We start from the raw sequence: 22,096 nt of genomic DNA, 5'->3' as shown, positions 1-22,096 counted from the left end.
CGCTTGGCTGGCAAACCCCTCCCTGCTGAATCCAGTTCTGGCCAATCCAGAGCCTGGATTGCTGAGTGTCCTGGTAAAACTACACCCGCGATCGATGGATCGATGGATCGATGGATCGATGGATCGATGGATCGCTGGGCTGGCCTCACATGTGGAGCCGAGGGAGGCCCTACCATCTCTCCTCAACGCCTTCACCTCCACCCCACGCCTCCTCCCTCCCCTCACCGGCAGCCCTTAAGCGCTCAGGCTACCCTTGGCACCACCTCCCCCTGCATCTCCACTTTTCTTCACCCCTCCACCTTCTCCCTAGCTCTTCTTTCTCTTTCTGGTGGCCTACAGACATGCTCTGCCTCCCCCACCAGCCAGGAGTCCTCGCCTTCTTCATCCGGCTCACAGTCTGCTTCCCCCCCACCCCTATTCCCAGCATCGCAGTAATTCCTTCCAAGGTGCCTCCCTTCTCTGCTCACCCTCCACCGGCTACACCTGTCACTCAGGAGGAAAACTAGACTTCTCAGAACAGCCTACGAGACCCCCATCACCTGCCTTGCCCCCTGTGCCTGACTCCGGAACCCCAGGGTCTGTCTGCAACTCATACTCCAGCCGCGCTGTCCACCAGCATTGCAGGGCATGCCTGACCCCCAGCTGCACAAGCTAGATTGCAATCCCCTTTTCCTGCCTTATTTCCCCTTAATACACTATATAACGCACTATATTATCATACTCATCTTATGTCTACTTCACTAGAACGTAAGCCACACGAAGGTATTCTTGTCTGTTTTGTCCACCACGCAACTCTGTAAATTTGATGAACAAATCAATTAAACTTAAGAAAAAAAAAAAAAAGCTTCCTTTTTTCTTTATCCCACTGTGATAAGCAGAATACTCCCCCAAAGATGCCCACACTCTAATACCTGGACCTTGTAAGATACCTTCCATAGCAAAAAGAACTCTGCAGATGTAATTAAGATAGGGGAATTATCCTGGATCAGGCAGATGGGCCCAATATAATCACATAAGCCCTTAAAAGGAGAGACTCTGGAGGCAGGAGACAGGCTGACCAAGTCAGAAAGATCCTATCTCGAGAGGGATTCGCTGGCGGGCCTCACGGGAAGCAGGAGAAGGACCGTGAGCAGGCTGTAGGAGGCAAGCCAGCAAGAAAAGGGGGCTGCGGCCCCCACACTGCAAGGACTGACTGGAAGCAGCCTCACCTCCAGAGTCTCCAGAAGGGACTGCAGCTCTGCGGACACCTTCATCTCCACCTCGCGAGATTCTAGGCAGAGGACCCCGCCGAGCCAGGCTGTGCACGGCTTCTGATCTACAGAACATGAGATAATACAGGAGTTCTGGTCTCGGCCGCTAAATTTGTGTTCCTTTGTCACAGCAACAATAGAAAGCTAACACACCCTCTACACTCCCCAGTCACCATCTCACCTCTCTCCTCTTTACAGCCAAACTCCGCAAAAGGGTTGAGACTCACATTTTCCAATTATTCTCCCTTAAACTACCCCATCGGATTCACCTCTGCTCACCCCACTCAAGTGACCTACCGTGCTCCCTCCTTACTGGCCTGTGCTCCTCCCACCTAGACATGTCTCCCCCTAACTGCTTAGGGTCTGCGAGCCTGGAGCTCTGGCCACCTTCCTAGAGAGCTGGTCCAGCACTGTGGCTCAGAGAGGAGACTTGGAACCAGGCAGCCGGAGTCTGAATTCCTGTTCTACCACTTTCTAGGCAGTCATGTGGCCCTGGGCTCAGGGCCCCACTTTTCCTCCTCATCTACAAAACAGGAGGATCACAGCACCTACTGTTCAAGTATCATCATGAATGTCAGATGTGGAAACACAGGTAACGTGCTTGGAAGCATGCCAGGCACACAGAAGAGCTGTAGGAGCGAGAGCTAGGTTTCGATCATTTCCACTCGCCTCCTCGGTGAACTAGCTCCCTGTCTCATGGCTCTAAACAACACCTAGAAGTTCTGCCCCCATACGTTTACCTCTTGCCCAGACCTCTTCTCTGCATTCGTCTTGGATATCCAACTGCATACTCAGTGTCTCTCCCCAACGCTAATGGTGATAAACAGGGACATGATTTACCTTCCCACCTCAGACAACTAAATAGATGAAAATACACGAAACAACAGTCTCCAGAAACTGGACAAGAGGTTCTGGCAGACCATGACCTCCGAGAGACAGAAAACAAACAAGATGAGAGGGGCAGGTCTCCCTAAAGTGAGGAGACAGACAAAGGGGGCCAGAATGTGCAGAGCAAAGCCACAGAGGGGTCCACGAATCTCTGCCTCATCACTCATCTGCCCAGGCACGACCACCAGCTCCCGCGGCTGTGGAAAGAGCCGCTGGAAAGCAGCTGGAGGGTAAGCCATGGATGCCGGCACAGGGCCAGTAAGCCGGCGGGGGGGGGGAACCTCATAAAACCCAGGGCATCAAGCAGAATTCTGAGAAGGAACCCACCAGGGGGGGCCTGGGTGGCTCAGTCGGTTAAGCGTCTGACTTCAGCTCAGGTCACGATCTCACGGTCTGTGAGTTCGAGCCCCACGTCGGGCTCTGGGCTGAGGGCTCAGAGCCTGGAGCCTGCTTCCAATTCTGTGTCTCCCTCTTTCTCTGCCCCTCCCCGTTCATGCTCTGTCTCTCTCTGTCTCAAAAATAAATAAAAACGTTAAAAAAAAAAATGAGAAGGAACCCACCTCAAGAGGGGGGTGAAATCAGCCCCAGACCAAAGGCTGCTCCAGCCCCTCCTTTAAGACCAAACAGTGTCCAAGTTGCTGAGCTTCAGCCCAGGAAAAAGCTCAAGGATATTTAAAGAAATACAATAATATTCAGGGCAAGGTGAAATTCATGATGTCTGACATCCAATAAAAAATTACAGGAATGCAGGGGTGCCTAAGTTGCTCAGTTAAGTGTTGACTTTGGCTCAGGATGTGATCTCAGGGTTCGTGCCCCATGTCAGGCTCTGTGCTGACAGCTCGGAGCCTGGCCCTGCTTCAGATTCTGAGTCTCCCTCTCTCTCTCTGCCCCTCCCCCGCTCATGCTCTGTCTCAAAAATTAACAAACGTTAAAAAAAATTTTTTTTTAATTACAGGCATGCAAAGAAACAGAAAAATACAACCCATAATGGGGGTGGGGGGAGATCTATCAATAAAAACAGACGCAGAAATGACAGATGATTAAGGAAAAAAAAAAAAAAACAAGAAATGACAGAACATAAAATCGGGACAGTAACATTAGAAGTAATCATAACTATACTCCATATGCTCACGGAGGGGGACGGTATCACAAGCATGTGAATCGGTACAGACGACACATGAAAGACCCGAAGTGAAGTTCAAGACACGAGACCTACGATGTCTGAGAGGGAAAATATGCTGGACGAGATTAATAGAAGATCGGACACCACAGATTAGTGCACCTAAAGACACAGCCCAGAAATGAGCCCAAGTGAAACAAAGAGAGAAAAGCAGACCGAAAAACATGATCTGAGAGAGCATCACTGAGCTGTGGGGCAACCTCCAGTGGCCTGACTTGTGTGTAACAGAGTCCTCAAAGGCAGGACGGGGACAGAAAAAGTATTTGAAGAATAATGGCCAAATTTTTTCAAATTTGGTGAAAACTAGAAACCCACTGATCTCAGAAGCTCGAACCCCAAGCACAAGAAACATGAAACAAATGACAAGGCACATAACAAATAAAACTGACTAAAACCAGGGAATATACATGAGAAGCAGCCAGAGGAAAAAGCCACATTGCACACAGGCGAACAGTGGTAAACACGGTGGCAGACGTACCTCTGGAAACAGGGCAAGCCTGAGACACAGCCGCACCTTTAACATCGGGGGACAGAAGATCTACCTTGTGGTCTCCGTCTGGTTCAACCCAGCCTCACCTTCCACGGTTAATACAACAGCCACCCAAACTGCCTCCCACCTCAACCCTTGTCCCCGCTGCTCACTCTCTATACAGAAGCAAATGATCTCATTAAAAGCAAAAGTAATTTGGGTGAGATCGTGTGTGCTGAAAATTTCCCAGGATTCCTACAAGGCCTGACATGCTCCGCCCTCCGCTCCCGCAGCCCATGCTCACCGAGGGCCTCCGCACCTCCACCTGCAGAACTCACTTCCACATCTCCTCCAAGCTTCCTTAGAATACACCTTCTTAGGCTAGCTGACCTGACCTGGCCTGACCACAGGCTTTGAAGCTGAGAACCATCCACACTCTCTGTCCCTCTTCCCTACTGTATTTTTCTCCACGACAGAGCAACAAAAAGATGAATGGAAATAAATAGATACCTGTTTTTCTCATTTATTTTATCCGTCTAGTCTCACAAGAATTTAAGTTCTGAAAGTACAGGGATTTTGTCCATTTGGTTAACCACCGAATCCCTGGTACCTAGAGTAGAATAGTGCCTGGCACATAGCAGGCACTCAATAGATTTCGTGGGGCCGCCCGGTTGCCCTCAGTCACTTAAGCGTCTAACTCCTGGCTTGGGGGCAGGTCATGAACTCACAGTTTGTGGGATCGAGCCCCACATCAGCACACAGCCTGCTTGCCATTCTCTTTCTCCTTCTCTTTGCACCTCCCCAACTCATGCTCATTCTCCATCTCTCAAAATAAATAAATAAACTTAAAAAAATAGATTTATTGAGTGAATAAACGGTACGATTCTACCAGAAAACAGAATCCAGAAAAATAAATAAATTTTGAAATATACAACTACAAAATACACTTCACTCTTGGCGCTGCACCAAAAGTATAGCAAAACAAGAACATTATACAAAGAAATACGTTTTCTTCGCTACTTAATATTAAACAGATTTAAATTAGACCTACAGCAAATGCTACATTAGAGAATATACACCAGACATCAGCCCCCAGCAGAGGAGCATCTCCTGTCCCTCTGTGACCAGCATCCGTGCAAGGGGCCCGCATCTCCATCCTGTGGATGACAATCTCAAAAAGGCCAAGCCTCAGGAACTGAACAACTCGGTACAAACGGACCCTCAGACCATCACCTTCCCACCTCCCTCTTCCTCCATTCTCAGCACTTGGGAAAGCTGTATGTACTATGTTACCCAAGGACGGCTCAAATTGTGGCGAAAGAATAAGGCAACAAAGGGGCACCTGGGAGGCTCAGTCAGTTGAGTGTCCAACTTTGGCTCAGGTATGATCTCGCAGTTTGTGAATTCAAGCCCCACATCGGGCTGTCTGCTGTCAGCCTGTCAGCACAGAGACCGTTTCGGGTCCCCTGTCCCCCTCTCTCTGCCCCGCCCCACTTGCGTTCTCCCAAAAATAAATATTTTTAAGCTTAAAAAAAAAAGAAGGTGGCAACAAAGTTTAAAAAGGATAATTGAGCAGAAGCTACAAGCTAACTAAACATAACTGAGTTTGTGAGGAGCGTGTCCTACAGAAGGAAGACCTACCGGAAACTACTTGTAGATGGAGGCACACCCCCAGCAGGATTCATTATGAACTCAACCACAGAAGGCTCTGACTCTCATGGGTGCGAGGTTCAAAATCAGGTTCTGATTTGGTCGTGCTGTGCCTGACATAAAGGAAAAAAAGGCTATAGGGCGCCCGGGTGGCTCAGTCGGTTAAGCGTCCAACTTCGGCTCAGGTCATGATCTCGCAGTTCATGGGTTCGAGCCCAACATCAGGCTCTGTGCTGACAGCTCAGACCTGGAGCCTGCTTCGGATTCTGTGTCTCCCTCTCCCTCTGCCTCTCCCCTGCTCATTCTCTGTCTGTCTGTCTCTCTCTCTCTCTCTCTCTCTCTCAAAAAAAAAAATAATAATAATAATAAACACTGAAGAAAGAAAGAAAGAGGAAGAAAGAAAGAAAGAAGAAAGAAAGAAAGAAAGAAAGAAAGAAAGAAAGAAAGAAAGGAAGGAAGGAAGGAAGGAAGGAAACAAGGAAGCATAACGGGAGCACCAGGATGGCTTGGTTGGTTGAGCATCCAATTCTTTTTTTTTTTTTTTTAATGTTTTTATTTATTTTTGAGACAGAGGGAGACAGAGCACGAGCAGGGGAGGGGCCGAGAGAGAGGGAGACACAGAATCCGAAGCAGGCTCCAGGCTCCGAGCTGTCGGCACAGAGCCCGACACGGGGCTCGAACCCGCAAACGGTGAGATCGTGACCTGAGCTGAAGTCAGACGCTCAACCGACTGAGCCCCCCAGGCACCCCGGTTGAGCATCCGATTCTTGATCTTGGCTCAGGTCAGGACACCACAGTTTGTGAGATGGAACCTTACATCAGGCTCCACACTGACGCTGCGGAGCCTGCTTGGGATTCTTTCTCTCCCTGTCTCTCTCTGTCCCTCCTCCACTCTCACGTGTGCACACTCACATGTGCTCTTTCTTCTCCCAAAACAAATGAATAAAATTTTTTTAAAAAAGAAAAGGCAAAACACAAATCCCAGTGCAGCACTGACATCCTAAGGCTTAGCTCCAAGGGCTTTAGGTACACTAAATAACTAATCCTCATAACGCTCTTGAGTTGCCACCAGAAGGGATTTTAAAGGCAAGAAAAACACCTTACCACCCAAAACAAAAACCAGGCAACCCTACTTGGATGTTGGTCTCCACACTTTTAAGCAACACTGTAAAACAGACACCAGGTCCTGGGGTAGGTGAGAAGGTAAATGGGAAACATCTTGAGTACAAGGATACACAAAACCACCGCAGCTCTCACTGGGTTTAAACTGGGGGTGAAAGCAAAGACTCCAGACTCTACTAGGCCACAATTTGCAATGGTGAGGAATCAAAGGGTACAGTATCAGGATCTGACCCAAACCGCTGGTCAGCAACGTCTTATCCTAAATGAACACATCCAGCATCACTCAACTCCCCGTTTCCTGAGGCAGCTGAGGGAGCCGTGTGGGGCCAGAACCTAGCAAGGGAAGTGGGTCTCCGCCTCACGGCAAAGACCTTCCTGTCCTTGTGGGGCCCAGAGCAGCTGTGGGCACGTCACTGCCCTTCTGCTGCACCCCCACTAACACAGACAACAAACTCCAAGGGCCAGACCACAGGCCCCATCCCCACACCCTGTGTGCCTCTCACCTTCCCACTGGTGGCTCTCAACTCCCACCGAAGTCTTTCTGACTCCACTTCCCACACTTTCCCTATAGGGTGACTGTGGGCCCCAGTCCTAATCCTCTTTGGCAGTAACACTGAAGGAAAAAGAATGAAGGGTGGCAGGAAGTGATGTGAGAAGGCAGGCAGGGACAAGAGTGTCGCCACAAGTTTAAACTGCATCTTCCGGGCAACCACAACATTTTGGGCAAGGCTCGGACTCGCCTCTCCCTCTCTGGCACTGTGCATCTGTGCATCTGGCCGTCCCCAGCTCAGTCGCCAGGGCACTGTTTTAAAACAGGCCACCTCCTCCTCCCTGCACGCTTCTGATTCCAGACATGGCGTGGCGTGCAGGGCCCTCTCTCCCACAGAGCGCCAGGGCTGGTCTTATCGCTCGGCCTCAGCCCCCAGCTCCCGGTGGCGACTCCCACTTGAACTACCCACCCTGAAGTTCTCATAATCAAATGGCACATGCAACTTTCCATGATATTTCAACCATGGCAACGTCATCCCAAAGTCAGTTATCGTGAAAAAGGCCAAGAGGAGAATCAGTAAATACAGTCTTATCATCCCAACCTCAGACATTACACGGCCCGGTGAAAACTGTTTATTTCTATTTTCTTAAGTGTACCACTCATTTTGTTAAGCTGAGGGCAGACTTATTTGATCTACTTCACAGTGCACTGGAAGCTGACGAAAACCATCAACTTTCTAACTCCCGCACTTGTGGTTTCCATATCAAACCTCTGTGATCACAATGCAAGGGCAAGACAGGAGGGTGCCTGTCCTACGTATCTGTCTTACATTCATTTCACACACCGAGTCCAGGCAGGGAGTGGACTGACACACTTTAAGCAAAAAAAAAAAAAAGAACGCTCAACAAGGCCACAGGCAAACATGAAACATTCCAAAGGCTGACGCAGACCTACCTTTCTTAGGTGTCTGAGCACCAGGTGCCCTCTGTCCCCTAGGACCTCTCCACCTTGCTTTCAGGCAAGGACTCATCTTGTCCACCTGACAGCCTCTCATTCTCTGCATACTACATTCAGGAGTCCGCAACGTAGGAGGTGCTCAATAAAGATGAACGCACTGGTGAGAACGCACCTCCCTATTTGTCTGCAAACTCTTTAGGGGGACAGGGACCACATGTCCTGTTTCTCCGAACCCCACAAACTTCACGTAACAGATCAGATGCCACCCCTTGCCCCAAACCTGAGGCCCGATCTGTCCCAAGATCCAGAACCGGAAAGACTTTGGGAGGAAGCAGAGCACGTGGCCATCGTGTCCTGGAAGCACATGCTTGTGAACACTCACTCACACAGGAGGGAGACCACACACAGCTTCCCGGCTCTGCAAGGCCAGGGTTGTGGCCAAAGGAGTTCACCGAAGACTTACAAAAAAAGACTTCTGGTTCTGGGAGTCTCATAAGTTTTGAAATTTGAGCTAAGGGAAGCCGGCCTCGAGCCCAAGAACCTGCAAAACAGACCCACGAAATTCTGAGGCACCCAGAGCCCCGCCCACTCAGGAGCTCACACCAGGGAGTCACATTCTGCGTTAGCGTGAAACAGTGCTTCCCACGTCGCACTGGAACCCTCCCCTGTGATCTGACTCTATTTTTTAGAAGCCAAGGAAATGTTATTCAGCCCCACAAAGACAGCCTTCCCAATAACTCCGCAACTACAAAATCCTGACACACACTGTTGCCGAAACAACAGAGTGAAAGTCATTTTAAGAGGAGAGAGAAGTAATGCTAAGTATCCGGCACGAGAAAACACTCACCACCAGGACATTTCAACGTGTCAAAAGAGAAACAGAGAGAGTCCCCGACTTCAGAGGAGCCAGAAGGAAAACAAGGCGATGCACAGGTATTTCCTCGAAGCAATAACCACCAACCTTGGCAGACAAATTCAACCTGGATCAAAGACTTCCTCCCCTCGCCCAGCACGGGGGATCGTCCCTCCCTTTGCCCTCCTTCACACGCTCCCTAAATCAGTTTCTAAAGAGTATATATTATGCAAAAGAAAACTCGCAAGAAGAGCATTCTTTTTCAAAAAGTCATCATTTTTTAAATGTCCAGTCAAGGGGCGCCTGGGTGGCGCAGTCGGTTAAGCGTCTGACTTCAGCCAGGTCACGATCTCGTGGTCCGTGAGTTCGAGCCCCGCGTCGGGCTCTGGGCTGATGGCTCCGAGCCTGGAGCCTGTTTCCGATTCTGTGTCTCCCTCTCCCTCTGCCCCTCCCCCGTTCATGCTCTGTCTCTCTCTGTCCCAAAAAATAAATAAACGTTGAAAAAAAAAAATTTAAATGTCCAGTCAAGACTAAAACGAACCTTAAATTTTTTCAAGGACTTTAAAAGTTAAAAAGCAGACCGACAAATTCTGGTTCTGCTCCTTATTATTACTCAGGAAAATCAAGTACCACCTTCACGTTTCATTTCCTACCCAGACGCATAACCTGAACTTAGCGTTTCACGTTCAGTTCCCCACATCCAATTTGTGACTCACAACAAACGGAATTTTATGAACTAAGTGTTTTGAACTCTAGTCATGTTAAAATATAATTCAAAGGGGTGCCCAATTTCAACGAAGTTAACGGAGATGGAGAGGACAGAGTTTCGTGACCAACACAATGAGCCGAGCACTGATACTCATTCTGCCAGTTAATCACTGCACCTGCAGCAAAACTGCATGCTTTCACCAAGAACACGGGAAATGCGGAAATGCGTTTTTGCCAAAGAGCTAATTACACGTCTCCACTTGTTCCCCTTCATTTGAGTGAGTGCCTGGAGGGAGTAAATAAAACGCCCGCAAGCACGATGGAAGTGTCTCCCTTCACCTGCACGAGCCCCGCCCCCGCCACCTCCGGCTTGGAGGAATAAATGACAATTTCCTGCCCATTGGCAATGTGACTGGTCTCACAAGAGTAAAGACCCATCGCTCTCTTTCATTGCAGTCTTGGTTGTTTTTGTTTTGTTTTGTTTTGTTTTGTTGAGACAGAGAAAGCACAAGCTGGAGAGGGGCAGAGAGAGAGGAAGACAGGAACCAAAGTGGGCTCCCCGCTGACAACAGAGAGCCCGGTGTGGGACTCGCACCCACGAGCCATGAGGTCATGATCTGAGCCAGAGTCGGACGCTCAGCCGACTGAGCCACCCAGGCGCTCCTCAGTCTTGGTTATTTTGCAGCCAATGAGGAGTCTGTCAACATTTTCAGCAGTGTTTCATATTCTCAACACTGTTCTCGTGTTGACATGTCAATGGTAATGCATAAAAACATGCATTAACTGGGGCGCCTGGGTGGCTCAGTTGGTTCAGTGGCCAACTTTAGCTCAGGTCATGATCTCACCGTTCCTGGGTTCAAGGCTCACATCGGGCTCTGTGCTGGCAGCTCAGAGCTTGGAGCCTGCTTCAGATTCCGTGTCTCCCTCTCTCTCTGCCCCTCCCCTGCTTGCTGTCTCTCTCTCTCTCTCCCTCTCTCAAAAAAAAAATAAACATTAAAAAATACTTTTTAAAAAAGACATGCATTAACTTAGACATGCCTGTCCAATGACACATCACACGTGTAAAAGTAAACAAAAGTTCCAAAATAACCAAATAACAAATAACTATTATTTTCCCAATTTCAGCAGGGCTTTTGTTTTCTTTAAACCCATCACTTGAATGTGTTATCAGTCAATGCAACAGCTCGGACAGACCTCAAGGGGATTGTGAGAAAAGCCAATCAACAGGTCACATACTACACAACTCCATTCACATGACGCCCCTGAGATGCTATGCAGACAGAACAGACTAGCAGTCGGGAGTGGGTACACTGGCTAAAGGGGTAAGGCGAGGGGGCTTTGTGATGATGGAACAGCTCTGTGTCTTGATGAAGGTGGGAGTGACACGTAGCTACCTGTGACAAAAGCACAAAGACCTACACACACACACCAGTGTAGGTAAAACCGATAAAATGTGACTACGCCCTGTGGAATGTACCAATGTCAGTTTCCTGGTGTTGAAATTGTACTGTCATGTCAGAAATCCCCCTTTGAAGAGGTGGGGTGAAGGGTGCCGGGACCTCCCTGTCCACTTCTTTGCAACTTCCTGCAAATCTATTTTTATTTCAAAATAAAGATTTATTTAAAATTTGGGACTAAGTAAAAGGATGAGAATTTTTCTTTGAATTTGTTCATGTTTTATTCATGTTTTGAGAGAGAGCATGAGTGGGCGAGGGGCAGAGAGGCTCTGAGCCGTCAACACAGAGCCCCATGTGGGGCTCAAAACTCAAGAGCCACAATCATGACGTGAGCCGAGGTCAGATGCTTAACTGACTGAGCCACATAAGCGCCCCTCGAATTTTTCAATACCAACTTAAAAACAGAGAGAAAGAAACAACTCCTAACTCCCACACCCTGAAGTCACACTAGTCAAATTCAGTGGCCCTGGGCTGAAGTTCATCAAAAAGAATCCAGTTAATTTTATGAGGCACTGAATTAGTTTGCTACCTGAGCCACAAAAGCTACAGGCTTGAGGAACACAGCATGACAAGAGCACCTTTTCAAATCCCGGAGGGTATTCGCTGTGGCTGTGCTAAGCAACGTTCCCAGCCAGCCGCCTAAAGCCCATAACTTACATAAGGTGCAGACAGATGCAGAGCTCGCTCCTGAACGTCTTAAAGGGGGGAATTTAAGACTTTAGCTCAGAAAGGCAAAGGGAGCTGCAATTTTAGAACTGAAACAGACCTCAGTGGTGCTCCTGCTCAAACCAACCCCTCTGTCAGCTGTGAAACCTAACTCAGCGGCCACGGGCTGTGGGTCATGGCACAGGGGAGAGGCGGGCTGAGTCCAGACCCTGGCTGCCAGCTCAGTGCCCTCTCTCCTCAGAGCCTGGCTGCAGCCATCACAGCTCACAAGAGACCAGTAAGCACATGAGATCAGAGGTGGGTGGGGAGAAGGGGAAGCAGGGACCCCTCTCCCTCCCCACAGGCGTAAGCCCAGACCAGTCCCCAGACCAGTCCCGCCAGAGCCAGAGTCAGCCCTCTGGCTGGTCAGTCTCCAGGCACCAGCCCGCACGTGTTGCCCGTGTTTACGTTAGCTCCCTGCTGTTCCAGGCACATCTTGGCCCTCTGCCTGCAGGGCCCTTCAGAGAAAATCGGTGCAAGAATCATCTTCTAGCAAAGTCCTCTCTGGCTCACTGTCTACTCGTTTCCTCGGCACATGCCTCATGCCAGGCACTGTGCAAGCAGCGGAGGAGCGTGACGCGACAGACGCGGTCCCCGCCGTGCGGGGCCACGATCGCCGACACTGCTCTGAAGGAGCACGGCACCATGACTGACGGAAGAAAGGGCAGGGGCACAGCGAGGCTGGGAAGGGGTTTCTGAGGAGGGGGCCACACTAAACGGAGAGCTGGCCCCAAGAAGGACCAGGCACCCCTCCCCCTCATATAAGACTTCGGGGGAGAGGCTGTCTTACTCTTTGGTCCACACCGGCGGCCCTCCAGCAGAGAAAACTCCCCCACGGGGCAACGTCTGGACGTGGCCTTGGGCGTCACAACGGAGGCATCTGGTCGCAGAGAGGCCAGGGACGCTGCTGTCCACCACCAACAGACGCTTCTGCACCAGAGACGGTGGGCCCAGGTGTCAACAGCGCGGCGGAGGGCAAAGTCCGGTCTCCAGTCAGCCAACGAGCGAGCACCCGCTGGCTGAGTCCTCAGTCCGCGGCAGGCGCCTCCTTGCAGCCAAGCGCAGACCTAGCAGGGTCACAGGTCTGGCAAGCGGGTGACGGCTGGCCGAGAAAACGGGTTTCAGCCTCGAGGTCTTTCTTGCCCAATGCGTGTTTCTACCAAAATGGAAGGGCTGACATCACGCCCAACTTAAGGCTGCTAAGCCTTCGGCCAAGGGTCCCCTGCAGCAGTAGTGCACATGCACCTGGCTTTACAAGACGCGCCCGGATTAAGAGTGCCACCGTCCTGAAGTCACAGCAAAAGCAAAGGAACAGACAAACGCTGCCTACTTGTGAAGGCACCAATCCGAGAGTGCGATACCACCCCGACTTCCTGCAGAGTAAGCGGAGGGCCAGAAGATCCAGACTTCCACGGTCTGGGGACACCGGGGCCCCCAGTGCAAGGAGGTGAGGGGTTCAACACAACAGCATTTACCATCAAAATATGCACTGAACCCAAGGCAATAAAAATCAGTAAACTATCTGGTGGGTACCGAAAACAATAAAACGCACCAGCAGGAAACCGGGTTTGTGTTTATTTTTTTTTTAAGCGAGTAAAGGAGACGTCCTCTGAATGCCAAGAGCTCCTCTGCCGACCACAGCCAAATTCACTGCAGGACCCACGGGGCACCCAGCAGCCTCCCCGCCTGTTTCACCTTGCCGCGTGATTTTTTCCGCTCCGGGGAGGGCACCCGTGTCCCGGAACGGAGACGGCAGCCAGAGCAGTTTCCCTGCAGCCAGCCCACCCTCTAGGGCCCCAGTGTCTGGATTCCCCCGGGGAATGAGTCATTTTAATCAGGGCGCAGTAAGCCGCCACAGCCCGCGCAGAGCCGCTTCCCAGGGTTCGCTCTTCCCACTCCCTGAGCGAAAGTCCACGCTGTTTTGGAAAACGCTGGGTTAAATGCTCCATTACTAGAAAGACGGAGCAGAATGCTCGACATGACATCATGCTGGGGGGTGGGGGGGAGAGGGGGGTCTTCGCCGGAACCGGGCCGACGATACCACAGCCCCCTACGGGGTCGGCGAACACCACCCTGCACCCCTGCCCCCACTGCTCCCCGACCCGCGGCCCCCGCACTCCAGTCGGAGCCCCCGATCCCGCCTACCAGAGGCCTGCTGCGCCCTCCTCACCCGCCCTCTAGGTCCGCACCCGGGACCCTCGCACCCCCAGCCTGCGCCCCCTGCCTCCTGCCATCTGGGTCTGCACCCAGACCAACCCCGCCTGCGTCCCCAGACCCCCACCCCGCCCCGCGCCCCCTGCCCCCTGCCTTCTGGGTCGGCACCCAGCCTCCCGCCCCACCCCAGGGGGGCGCCCCCGGACCCCCGCCCTCCAGGTCCTCACCCGGGACCCCGCCCCGCGCCCCCTGCCCCTGCACCCAGACCCCTGGCCCGCACCCCCGCACCTCGAGTCTGCGCCCGCGGACTCCCACCCAGCGCTCCGGGCCTGCGACCCCGGACCTCCGCCCCGCCCCGCGCCGCCCCCCCCCCCCCGCCCCATCGCTGCCTTCTGGGTCCGCACCCAGACTCCCGCCCCGCACTCCCGTCCCCCGGGTCCGCACGCGGACCCTGCCCCGCGCCCCGCACCCCCGCATCCCACAGGCCGGTCCCGCGCCGCGGCCACTCACAGTTGCGAATGTCGGAGATGAAGACCGCCAAGCCCCGCATCCCGTCCCCCTTCGACACGGCCGGCATCTTCGGGCCCCGGGGAGCGGCCTGGGCTGGCGCGCCCGGAGGACGAGCGGGGAGCGGGAAACGGGTCGCCGCCGCCTCTGGAGCCGCCTCAGCCGGAGCCGCCTCAGGCTCCGAGAGCCGCTTTCAGGGCCGCCGCCGCGCGCGCGCGCACGCACTCACGCTCGTAGCTGCGGGCACGCACACGCTCGCTCGCGCGGCGGCAGGCGGCGCGGGGACGAGCACGTCGAGCGCGGGCGCGTAAAGGCAGGAGCGGGGGCGCCCCCTGCAGGCGGGCCGACGCGCCGTGCCGCGACAGGATCATCTCCCCCACGGCTTTGACCTGGCCCGGGTTCTGGGGTACTTGCTGCCCACGTCGGGGGCTGGTCTGCGTCCAGAGCCCTAAGGGCCTGCTGCACATCACCCGACAGTCCTTTCTTAACAAAGAGGGCCACTGAGGCCTGCAGAGAAAGGACGGCCCACCCCCACCGCGAGACAGCACCCGGTGACCGCAGGGCCCAGTCTAGACTTTGATCCCTCGACGCCCAGCCAGGACCCTTTGCCGATCTGCCACCACCCACTTCTGCACCCCGAGGTGAAGGCAGAGGGCTGCCCCGTGGGTCAACCTCCCGCATTGCTACACCCAAGGAGTGTGTTTGGAGAGCAGGTGGCCCTGCCGAGCTGGCCTTCATGAAGCCACATGGCTTTGAAAAGGAAGCTTCCTCCTTATGGGGCAGGTGGGGGGCGGGGGAGGGGGGGGCAGTATCTGGGCCCTGAACCTGATCCTGGCCCAGACCCACAAAAGAGACCTCTGCCCCACCCTGGCTCACTTCCTCAGTTCCCAGTGAGAGGTCAGGCCCAGCTGGACCCTGACCAGGAGGAGGAAGGGGCGGGGCCCCTCCCACAGACCAGACACCCCACCCATGCTCTGGGCCTCCAAGACCCCCTGGGGGAAACCGGAACCCTGGCGGCTGGAATCTTTGTAAGAGAGCTATTTCACCACCTTCCAAGACCTTCCAAAGAGCTGGGCCAGCAGAGGGCTTCCTGGAGGAGGGGAGATCCCCAGGGCCCACATCCCCATGCCACGAGATACCCCTCCCATGGCCAAGCCAGGGGACTCTGACAAGCAGACCCTGACCCACCCCCAGCAGCCACTCATAGAACAAGGCAATGCCCAGAGGCTGCGGGGACCCACGTGGGGAACGGACAGAGTGCCAGCTCAGGCCGAGGTGGTGGGCTTCTCTGAAAATGGGCTTGGAGTAGGACAGACATCCTATCTCCTTTCAGTGCTGCTGCTGGGCTTCCCAGGCCTCCTGGGATTCCCAAAAGTATGTGTGTGTTTGGGGCGGGGGTCCCAGAGCATGGTGAGGCACACAGGTGGCCATGAGAAAGACCCCACACTGCCTGCCTCTCGGCTCCTGCAAGCCCTCAGGTCATTTATTAGAATCAGGCCTGAGTCCACCTGGCCCTCCCTAACCAGGTTATGCCCAGCGAGGGGCAGGCTGCCTTTACTTGTAAGAAGTGCTTGGAAACAGTTTCATTTCTTAAGTTCTGTGACTTGGACACCTGTCACATTTTAGCTACTTGTGGTCTCAACTCTGTTTCCAAGGGCAAGGGTGGAGCTGAGAGTCTCTTTCCAGCACCCCCGGCCACTGAGAGGCAAGGGCCCCCGCAGACACAAGCCCAACACTGGCATCGTGAAGGAGGAAACAAAGGCTGGGGAGCCCAGAGCCTGCAGCATGGCCACGGTGCCCAGGGGCATCCGGCACCATTCGCTGGCTGTCCTGGCTCAGGCCTCCTGTCAGGTTGACAAGAATTGCTTCCCACAGTCTCTGGAGTGGGTTGCAGACAATGATCTTTCCAGATAACCGGGGTTGGTGGCCTGGTCCAGATGTGGCTAGAGGCCTGCGCACCCATGTGGGTCCAGGGACAGAGGTGTGGCAACCCTTGGTACCTGGTCGCGCCAGGCATGCGGTCACCAGGAGTGACACGCTTGGGGAAGGCCATGCTCTGGGAACTGAGCGTGTCCCCTGCCTTGGATGGCGTGCTGAGCTTGAGGGGTTCGAGAAGTCGGTGGTGGGCGGTGTTTTGAATGAAACGGACCACCTAGGGAAGGGGAGCAAGGAGCTCCAACTCCTGACAGGAGGCCACCTGTGTCCGTGGACCCTGTTTTTTGCAGCCATCAAACTGAGCCCAGAGCCACACAGCTGGATTCGGGTTATTGCAAAATAACCACAGAAGTTGACTCTACTGCCTACCCAGATGTCTCATGGAAAAGCTGGAGCACTAGTGTGGCACGGGCAGGGTCCAGAGAACCAGGATGGGGTCACAAAAAGTCACACCCCAGTGGGAAAGGCTTAGCCACCAAGAGAACACAAGAAGCTGAGTTTATGCCGGCAGAGCTCTTCAGAGTGTGTGCAGGATGAAACCTGAGCGAGCACACCTGTCCCACGGGGCACCCCCCCATCTGGGGCAGCAGGGGCAGCTCGAGCAGCGGCAGCTTGGAAGTGGACTCGGGTGGCCTAAGCTAAACTAGGGTCGAGATGCCAGAAATTTCCAAATATAATGCAGAGAAGGGAACTCAGAGATTTCTTTTCTCCCACTTCTAGGAGCTGGAAGTCCCAGGTGGGCAGGGCTGGTTCCTGCTGAGGCTGTGGCTGAGGATCTGGCCCAGGCTTCTCTCCGCTGGCAGATGGCTGTCTGCTCCCAGCCTCAGCTCATGCTGCCTCCCCTCTGTGATCATCTCCCTGCCCAAATTTCCCCTTTTCACAAGGACAGCAGTCACACCGGATAGGGGATCTGCCCTACCCAGTATGAACTCAATTAATTACATCTGCAGTGACCCAAATAAGGCCACAGTCTTTTTTTTTTAATGTTGATTTATTTATTTTGAGAGAGTGGGGGAGGGGCAGAGAGGGAGAGAGAGAGAGAGAGAGAGAGAGAGAGTCTCCCAAGGAGGCTCCAGGCAGAGCTGGACGCGGGGCTCGATCTCAGTTTGTGAGCCGAAATCAAAAGTCCAACGCTGAACCGAGTGAGCCCCCCAGGCGCCCCAATAATGCCACATTCTGAGGGACTCCAACACGTGAACTTTTAGGGGACATGATCCTTCCCATAACAGAGCATGATGTGAGCACATAGGGGCAGGATTTTGAGTCAGTGTCCCCTTTTCCATCCTGATTACTTGGAACATGGTTTTGCTGGCTGGAACTCTGTCTCAGATGGCGATGATCCCTGCCCCCCCCCCCACCCTCCACTGCACCAGCCCTCAAACCTCCTGTGTTCACGCCCCTGCCACCATGACTGGGGGCTCTGTTACTCCCCAGCTGGATCCTAATTAACACCTATTCCCATGCCTGAGAGTTCTGTGTCACTGAGTCCCCAGGGCTGTACGGGCATGTCATGCTGCCCACCCCCCCCCCCGCCCCGTCCCCATCTTGTCCGGCCGCTTGTCTTTAAGACCACCTCACATCCACCCCCCGGGGGAGCTCACGAACGTTGTCAATCATCAGTAAATGGCCACAGGAGCGATGCAGCTGGTGACAGCAGCCAGGGGAGGGGTGAAGGAGGCAGCCAGGAAAATGCAGCTGTCCCCACAGGATGCTGCCAGAGCAGACACCCCGTTCACTCCCAGAGTAGGGATCCATACCCTCCAGTTTCCCTAAGTGGCCTGTCGAAAACTACACCCTTTGACTTCAAAGGCCAGACCAACCGTGCCAACAGCCAGCCGGCTGTCCAGCACTGCGTGGCGTTGGGTGTTTTGTGGCAAGGCATCCATCCCAGGCCAGTGTCCACCCAGCCGTGAGAGCTGACGGAATATATGTCACTTTCAAGAGCGGCCTAGGAAAAACAGCGTTAGGAAAGAAAACACGCCTACAGACACCGGTTCGGGCGTTTCCACACCACCGTGTTGCCTCAGTGTCCTGGGGCAGCCGTGACAAATGACCCCAAACAAGAGAAACTGATCCTCTTGCAGTCCTAGAGGCCAGAATTCCAAGATCAAGGTGTCAGCAGAGGGTTCCCCTGGAGCCTCCGAGGGAGACTGTCTTTACCTTTCTTCCAGTCGCTGAAGGCCGCCGGCACCCTTGGCCTGAGGCTGCGTAACCCCAATCTCTGCCTGTGTCATCAAGAAGGGGTCTCCTCCCCTGTATCTGTGTGTCTCAAATCTGCCTCTTTTCTCTTACGAAGATCCCTGTCACTGGATTTGGGGCTCACCCTAAATCCAAGATGATCTCATCCTGAGATCCTTAATCACATCTGCAGAGACCCTATTTCCAAATAAGGTCACCTTCCCAGGCACTGGGGTTTGGGACAGGGGTCACCTTCTGGGGTCCACCATTTGCCCTGGTACAACACTAAGAAATTCTGCCCCGTTGGCCTCATCACACACAAACTGCTCCTCCCTTTGGCATCGGGGTATTTTAAGGTTGGTCGTGGGACGATGAGAAGCATAAAACCTGGCACTGATGCCACAAAGCGCACAGCCTTCTGCAGGGCCACCCACCCATCACAGGCACCTGCCTTAGGACCTGACACCTGCCTGACCTCTGAGTGGATACCAATACACCAGACAGCCCATGATACCCAGGTCACAGCCATCACCCTGGCCAAAGCCAGGGTGGCAGGGTCTCACATGGGAGACACGGACAAAAAACCTGCTGTGCTGGCTCTGGAGCTAAATCTGAAAGCTTCCACTGCACGTGAGTGTGCCCCACTCCTTCCTTCTTGCTCTGGACTTTGCTTATCCCAGCACCCAGGGAGGATGTCCCCATCCATGAGCAGAGGGAGGGCTCGGCAGCAGGATATCCTGGTGTGTGTCCCTCTTCCTGGGCTTCCGGCCTCAAAACTGGAATGTTTTGAGGTTCAGGAGTGATAGTGCGCGGACTGATAGTGGCCTGGGCCCTGCCCTCAGGGCAACCCCTGGCTTAGGCCTTCCCCATTAAAACAGGACAAGTCACGGGTTGCCACTGCTGGGAAGAGCCTTGCCTTGTGCTGACTCGGCAAATGAGGAGAGGCCCGGGGCTACTTGTGAGATGAGGGCACCCCACCTTGTGAGATGAGGGCACCCCACCCTCACCCCACCCCAGGAACACACAAGCCTAGCCCCCAGCAGCCCAACAGCTGCCAGGCACATCCAACAGCCAGGTGCAAGTGCTCTTGGGATGTATAACGAGCTCCCCATAGTTACTTAGGGTTACTTTTTTTCTTTTTTTTTCTTTTTTTAAGTAATCTCTATGCCCAAACTGGGGCTTGAACTCATGACCCTGAGATAGAGTCACATGCTCTGCCAACTGAGCCAGCCAAGTGCCTCACTTAGGGACACTTTTGAAGCCGTCCCAGAGAGGCAGCCTCAGGTTAGGGACCCCCAGCTTGCCAAGTGCATCTGGGTGGGGAGCTCTGGCTCTGAGTGCGTCCCCAGAGCTTGGGGGCGAGGGGGTTCAGTGGGCAACAGGAAGGCCTGTCTCTGCAGACCCCATTGCTGCATGTCGGCATGTGTCTGCCCTCCTCTGTCCCCCAGTGCAAACAAGTAGGGGACAAGGAGGAGGATAGTGTGACGATGGGCCAGACCTGGGCTTGAAACTCAGAGCTAGAACCTCTGCCTGGGTACCCCACACCCAGCCCTGGTGGTGTGGGCTGCCTCACAGGCAAGATGGCCAGAATTTGGGGCTGAGGACTGGGTTTAGGGACCGGGCAAGGGGGTTATATGCTCAGATTTACATCAAATTAAAATAATTAGGATTTGACTTATTGAAGCTATAAATTCAAAACTTTAGTTTTTGGGGTTTTTTAAATTTATTTTTTTAGTACACATCCAAGTTAGGTAGCATCTAGTGCAACAGTGATTTCAGGAGTAGATTCCTTAGTGCCCTTGACCCATTTAGCCCATCCCCGCTCCCAGCACCCCTCCAGTAACCCTCTGTTTGTTCTCCACGTTTAAGAGTCTCTTATGTTTTGTCCCCCTCCCTTTGTTTCCCTTCCCTTATGTTCATCTGTTCTGTGTCTTCAAGTCCTCATATGAGTGAAGTCATATGATACTTGTCTTTCTCTGACTAATTTCGCTTAGCATAATACCCTCCAGTTCCATCCACATAGTTGCAAATGACAAGATTTCATTCTTTTTGCTTGCCGAGTAATACTCCATTGTGTATATATACCACATCTTCTTTATCTATTCATCCATCAGTTGATGGACATTTGGGCTCTTTCCATACTTTACCAACAATAGCCATTGTTGATCAAAACTTAAGTTTTTAACCTGTTAAGTTCAATTTCACAAACCCTGTCATTTCCTTTATAAGCCTAGAAGATTTATAGTCATTTTTCAGGGGTCTGTCAAAATGTTTGGACTCCTCTACAAACCCAGTGAATTAAGCATTTCTAATATTAAATGTATTATTTTTTTTAATGTGTATTTATTTTGAGAGAGAGAGCAGGGGAGGGGCAAGAGAGAGAGGGAGACACAATCTGAAGCAGGCTCCAGGCTCTGAGCTGTCAGCACAGAGCCCGATGCGGGGCTGGAACCCACGAACCGTGAGATCACGACCTGAGCATAAGTCGAATGTTTAACCGACTAAGCCACCCAGGCGCCCCACATTTCTAACATTTTAAACTGAATTTATACATTCAGTATCTTTTAATTCCTTTTAAAGTGCTGTAGCTTGTCTGAATTGACAACACAATCTTGGGTGTGCCAAGAACTCATACACCCAATAGATTAAAATTTTGAACGTGGTGAACCCCAAGTTGTCTCAATGGTTCAGAAACTTGAAATACCAACTGTGTTGAGGTTTAACTTACCATGCAAGAATGAACACTTTAGTTCTGATTCTCTTAAAACGTTCTATGTGTCATTCTAAATCTTACTGTGGCTGAAAGATGTGTACCCACTTAAAGAAGTCAGTTTTCAACACAGGTTCTAGGGCCCCCAGAACCCTGCCCGGTGGGGGCTCTGCCGAAGGGGCTGGCGCTGTCCCTCCTTCCTGCATGCTCTTGGGTGTAGGGCAGTGCTGGCTGAGAGGGAGCCCTGAGCGAACTTTGTAGTACTTGGGCTCCGAAGACCTCTGAACTCTATAGGAGCTCAGGCAGCCACTGTGTGATGACTATAGGCCTTTCTCACTACACCCGTGACCCTGCTGGGGTCTCAGCATTCCTGGGACTGAACAACCACCCGTGCATCTCCAGCAGAGCTTACTGGGGTCCTCTCCACAGCTCTGCCTGACTTGGGGTCACTACGCCAAAGGTCAGGCCTCAGGGCTGAGCTGGGTGCCAGGAACAGAGCTGCCCAGCAGCAGCTGGCACATGCCTCAGCACACACAGCAGCTCCCAGGCCCTTCTGGGAAGACTGGAGTTGAGGGGCGGGGGGGGGGGGCGGTCAGCTGGCAGGAAATATGGGGAAGAGAAAGAAGGAAACATGACTAGGAAGAAAGAGAACAAAGTTCAGTTCAGGAAGAAACCTCCTAAGCAGCAGAAATGGGGAAACAAGCCAGGCAGTGCGTCCTGGGGCTGGTGCAGAGCCAGGGTGGGGACGGCTGTGTGGTTTTCTGCAGGAAACTGCTGGGAACAGCTAGGGATGGGGGGGGGGGGGGGGGGAGGGGGGCGTCTGTCAGCTTGTATCAAGTGTAAAATGCCTTGTGATGAAAACTGCTGGCCACGTTGCGGCCCC

The 22,096-nt window shown here is 53.1% G+C and overlaps 1 protein-coding gene across 2 annotated transcripts in view; it reads right to left on the bottom strand.

Annotated features, from left to right (window-relative positions):
• Positions 1-14,608, bottom strand: part of AP2A2 (adaptor related protein complex 2 subunit alpha 2) — a 90,855-nt gene extending 76,247 nt beyond the window's left edge. For both annotated transcript variants that reach the window (XM_027051395.2, XM_027051396.2), the window contains exon 1: positions 14,394-14,608. In XM_027051395.2, coding sequence (XP_026907196.1) covers positions 14,394-14,460 — 67 coding nt within the window. In that variant the 5' untranslated portion in view covers positions 14,461-14,608. The remainder of the gene's footprint in view (positions 1-14,393) is intronic.
• Between the last annotated feature and the right edge of the window lie 7,488 nt (positions 14,609-22,096).

The sequence above is a fragment of the Acinonyx jubatus genome, chromosome D1 (assembly GCF_027475565.1).
Source record: "Acinonyx jubatus isolate Ajub_Pintada_27869175 chromosome D1, VMU_Ajub_asm_v1.0, whole genome shotgun sequence".
Lineage (NCBI taxonomy): Eukaryota > Metazoa > Chordata > Mammalia > Carnivora > Felidae > Acinonyx > Acinonyx jubatus.
Note: the sequence above shows the minus strand (reverse complement) of the source record. Positions and strands in the feature narration are given on the sequence as shown.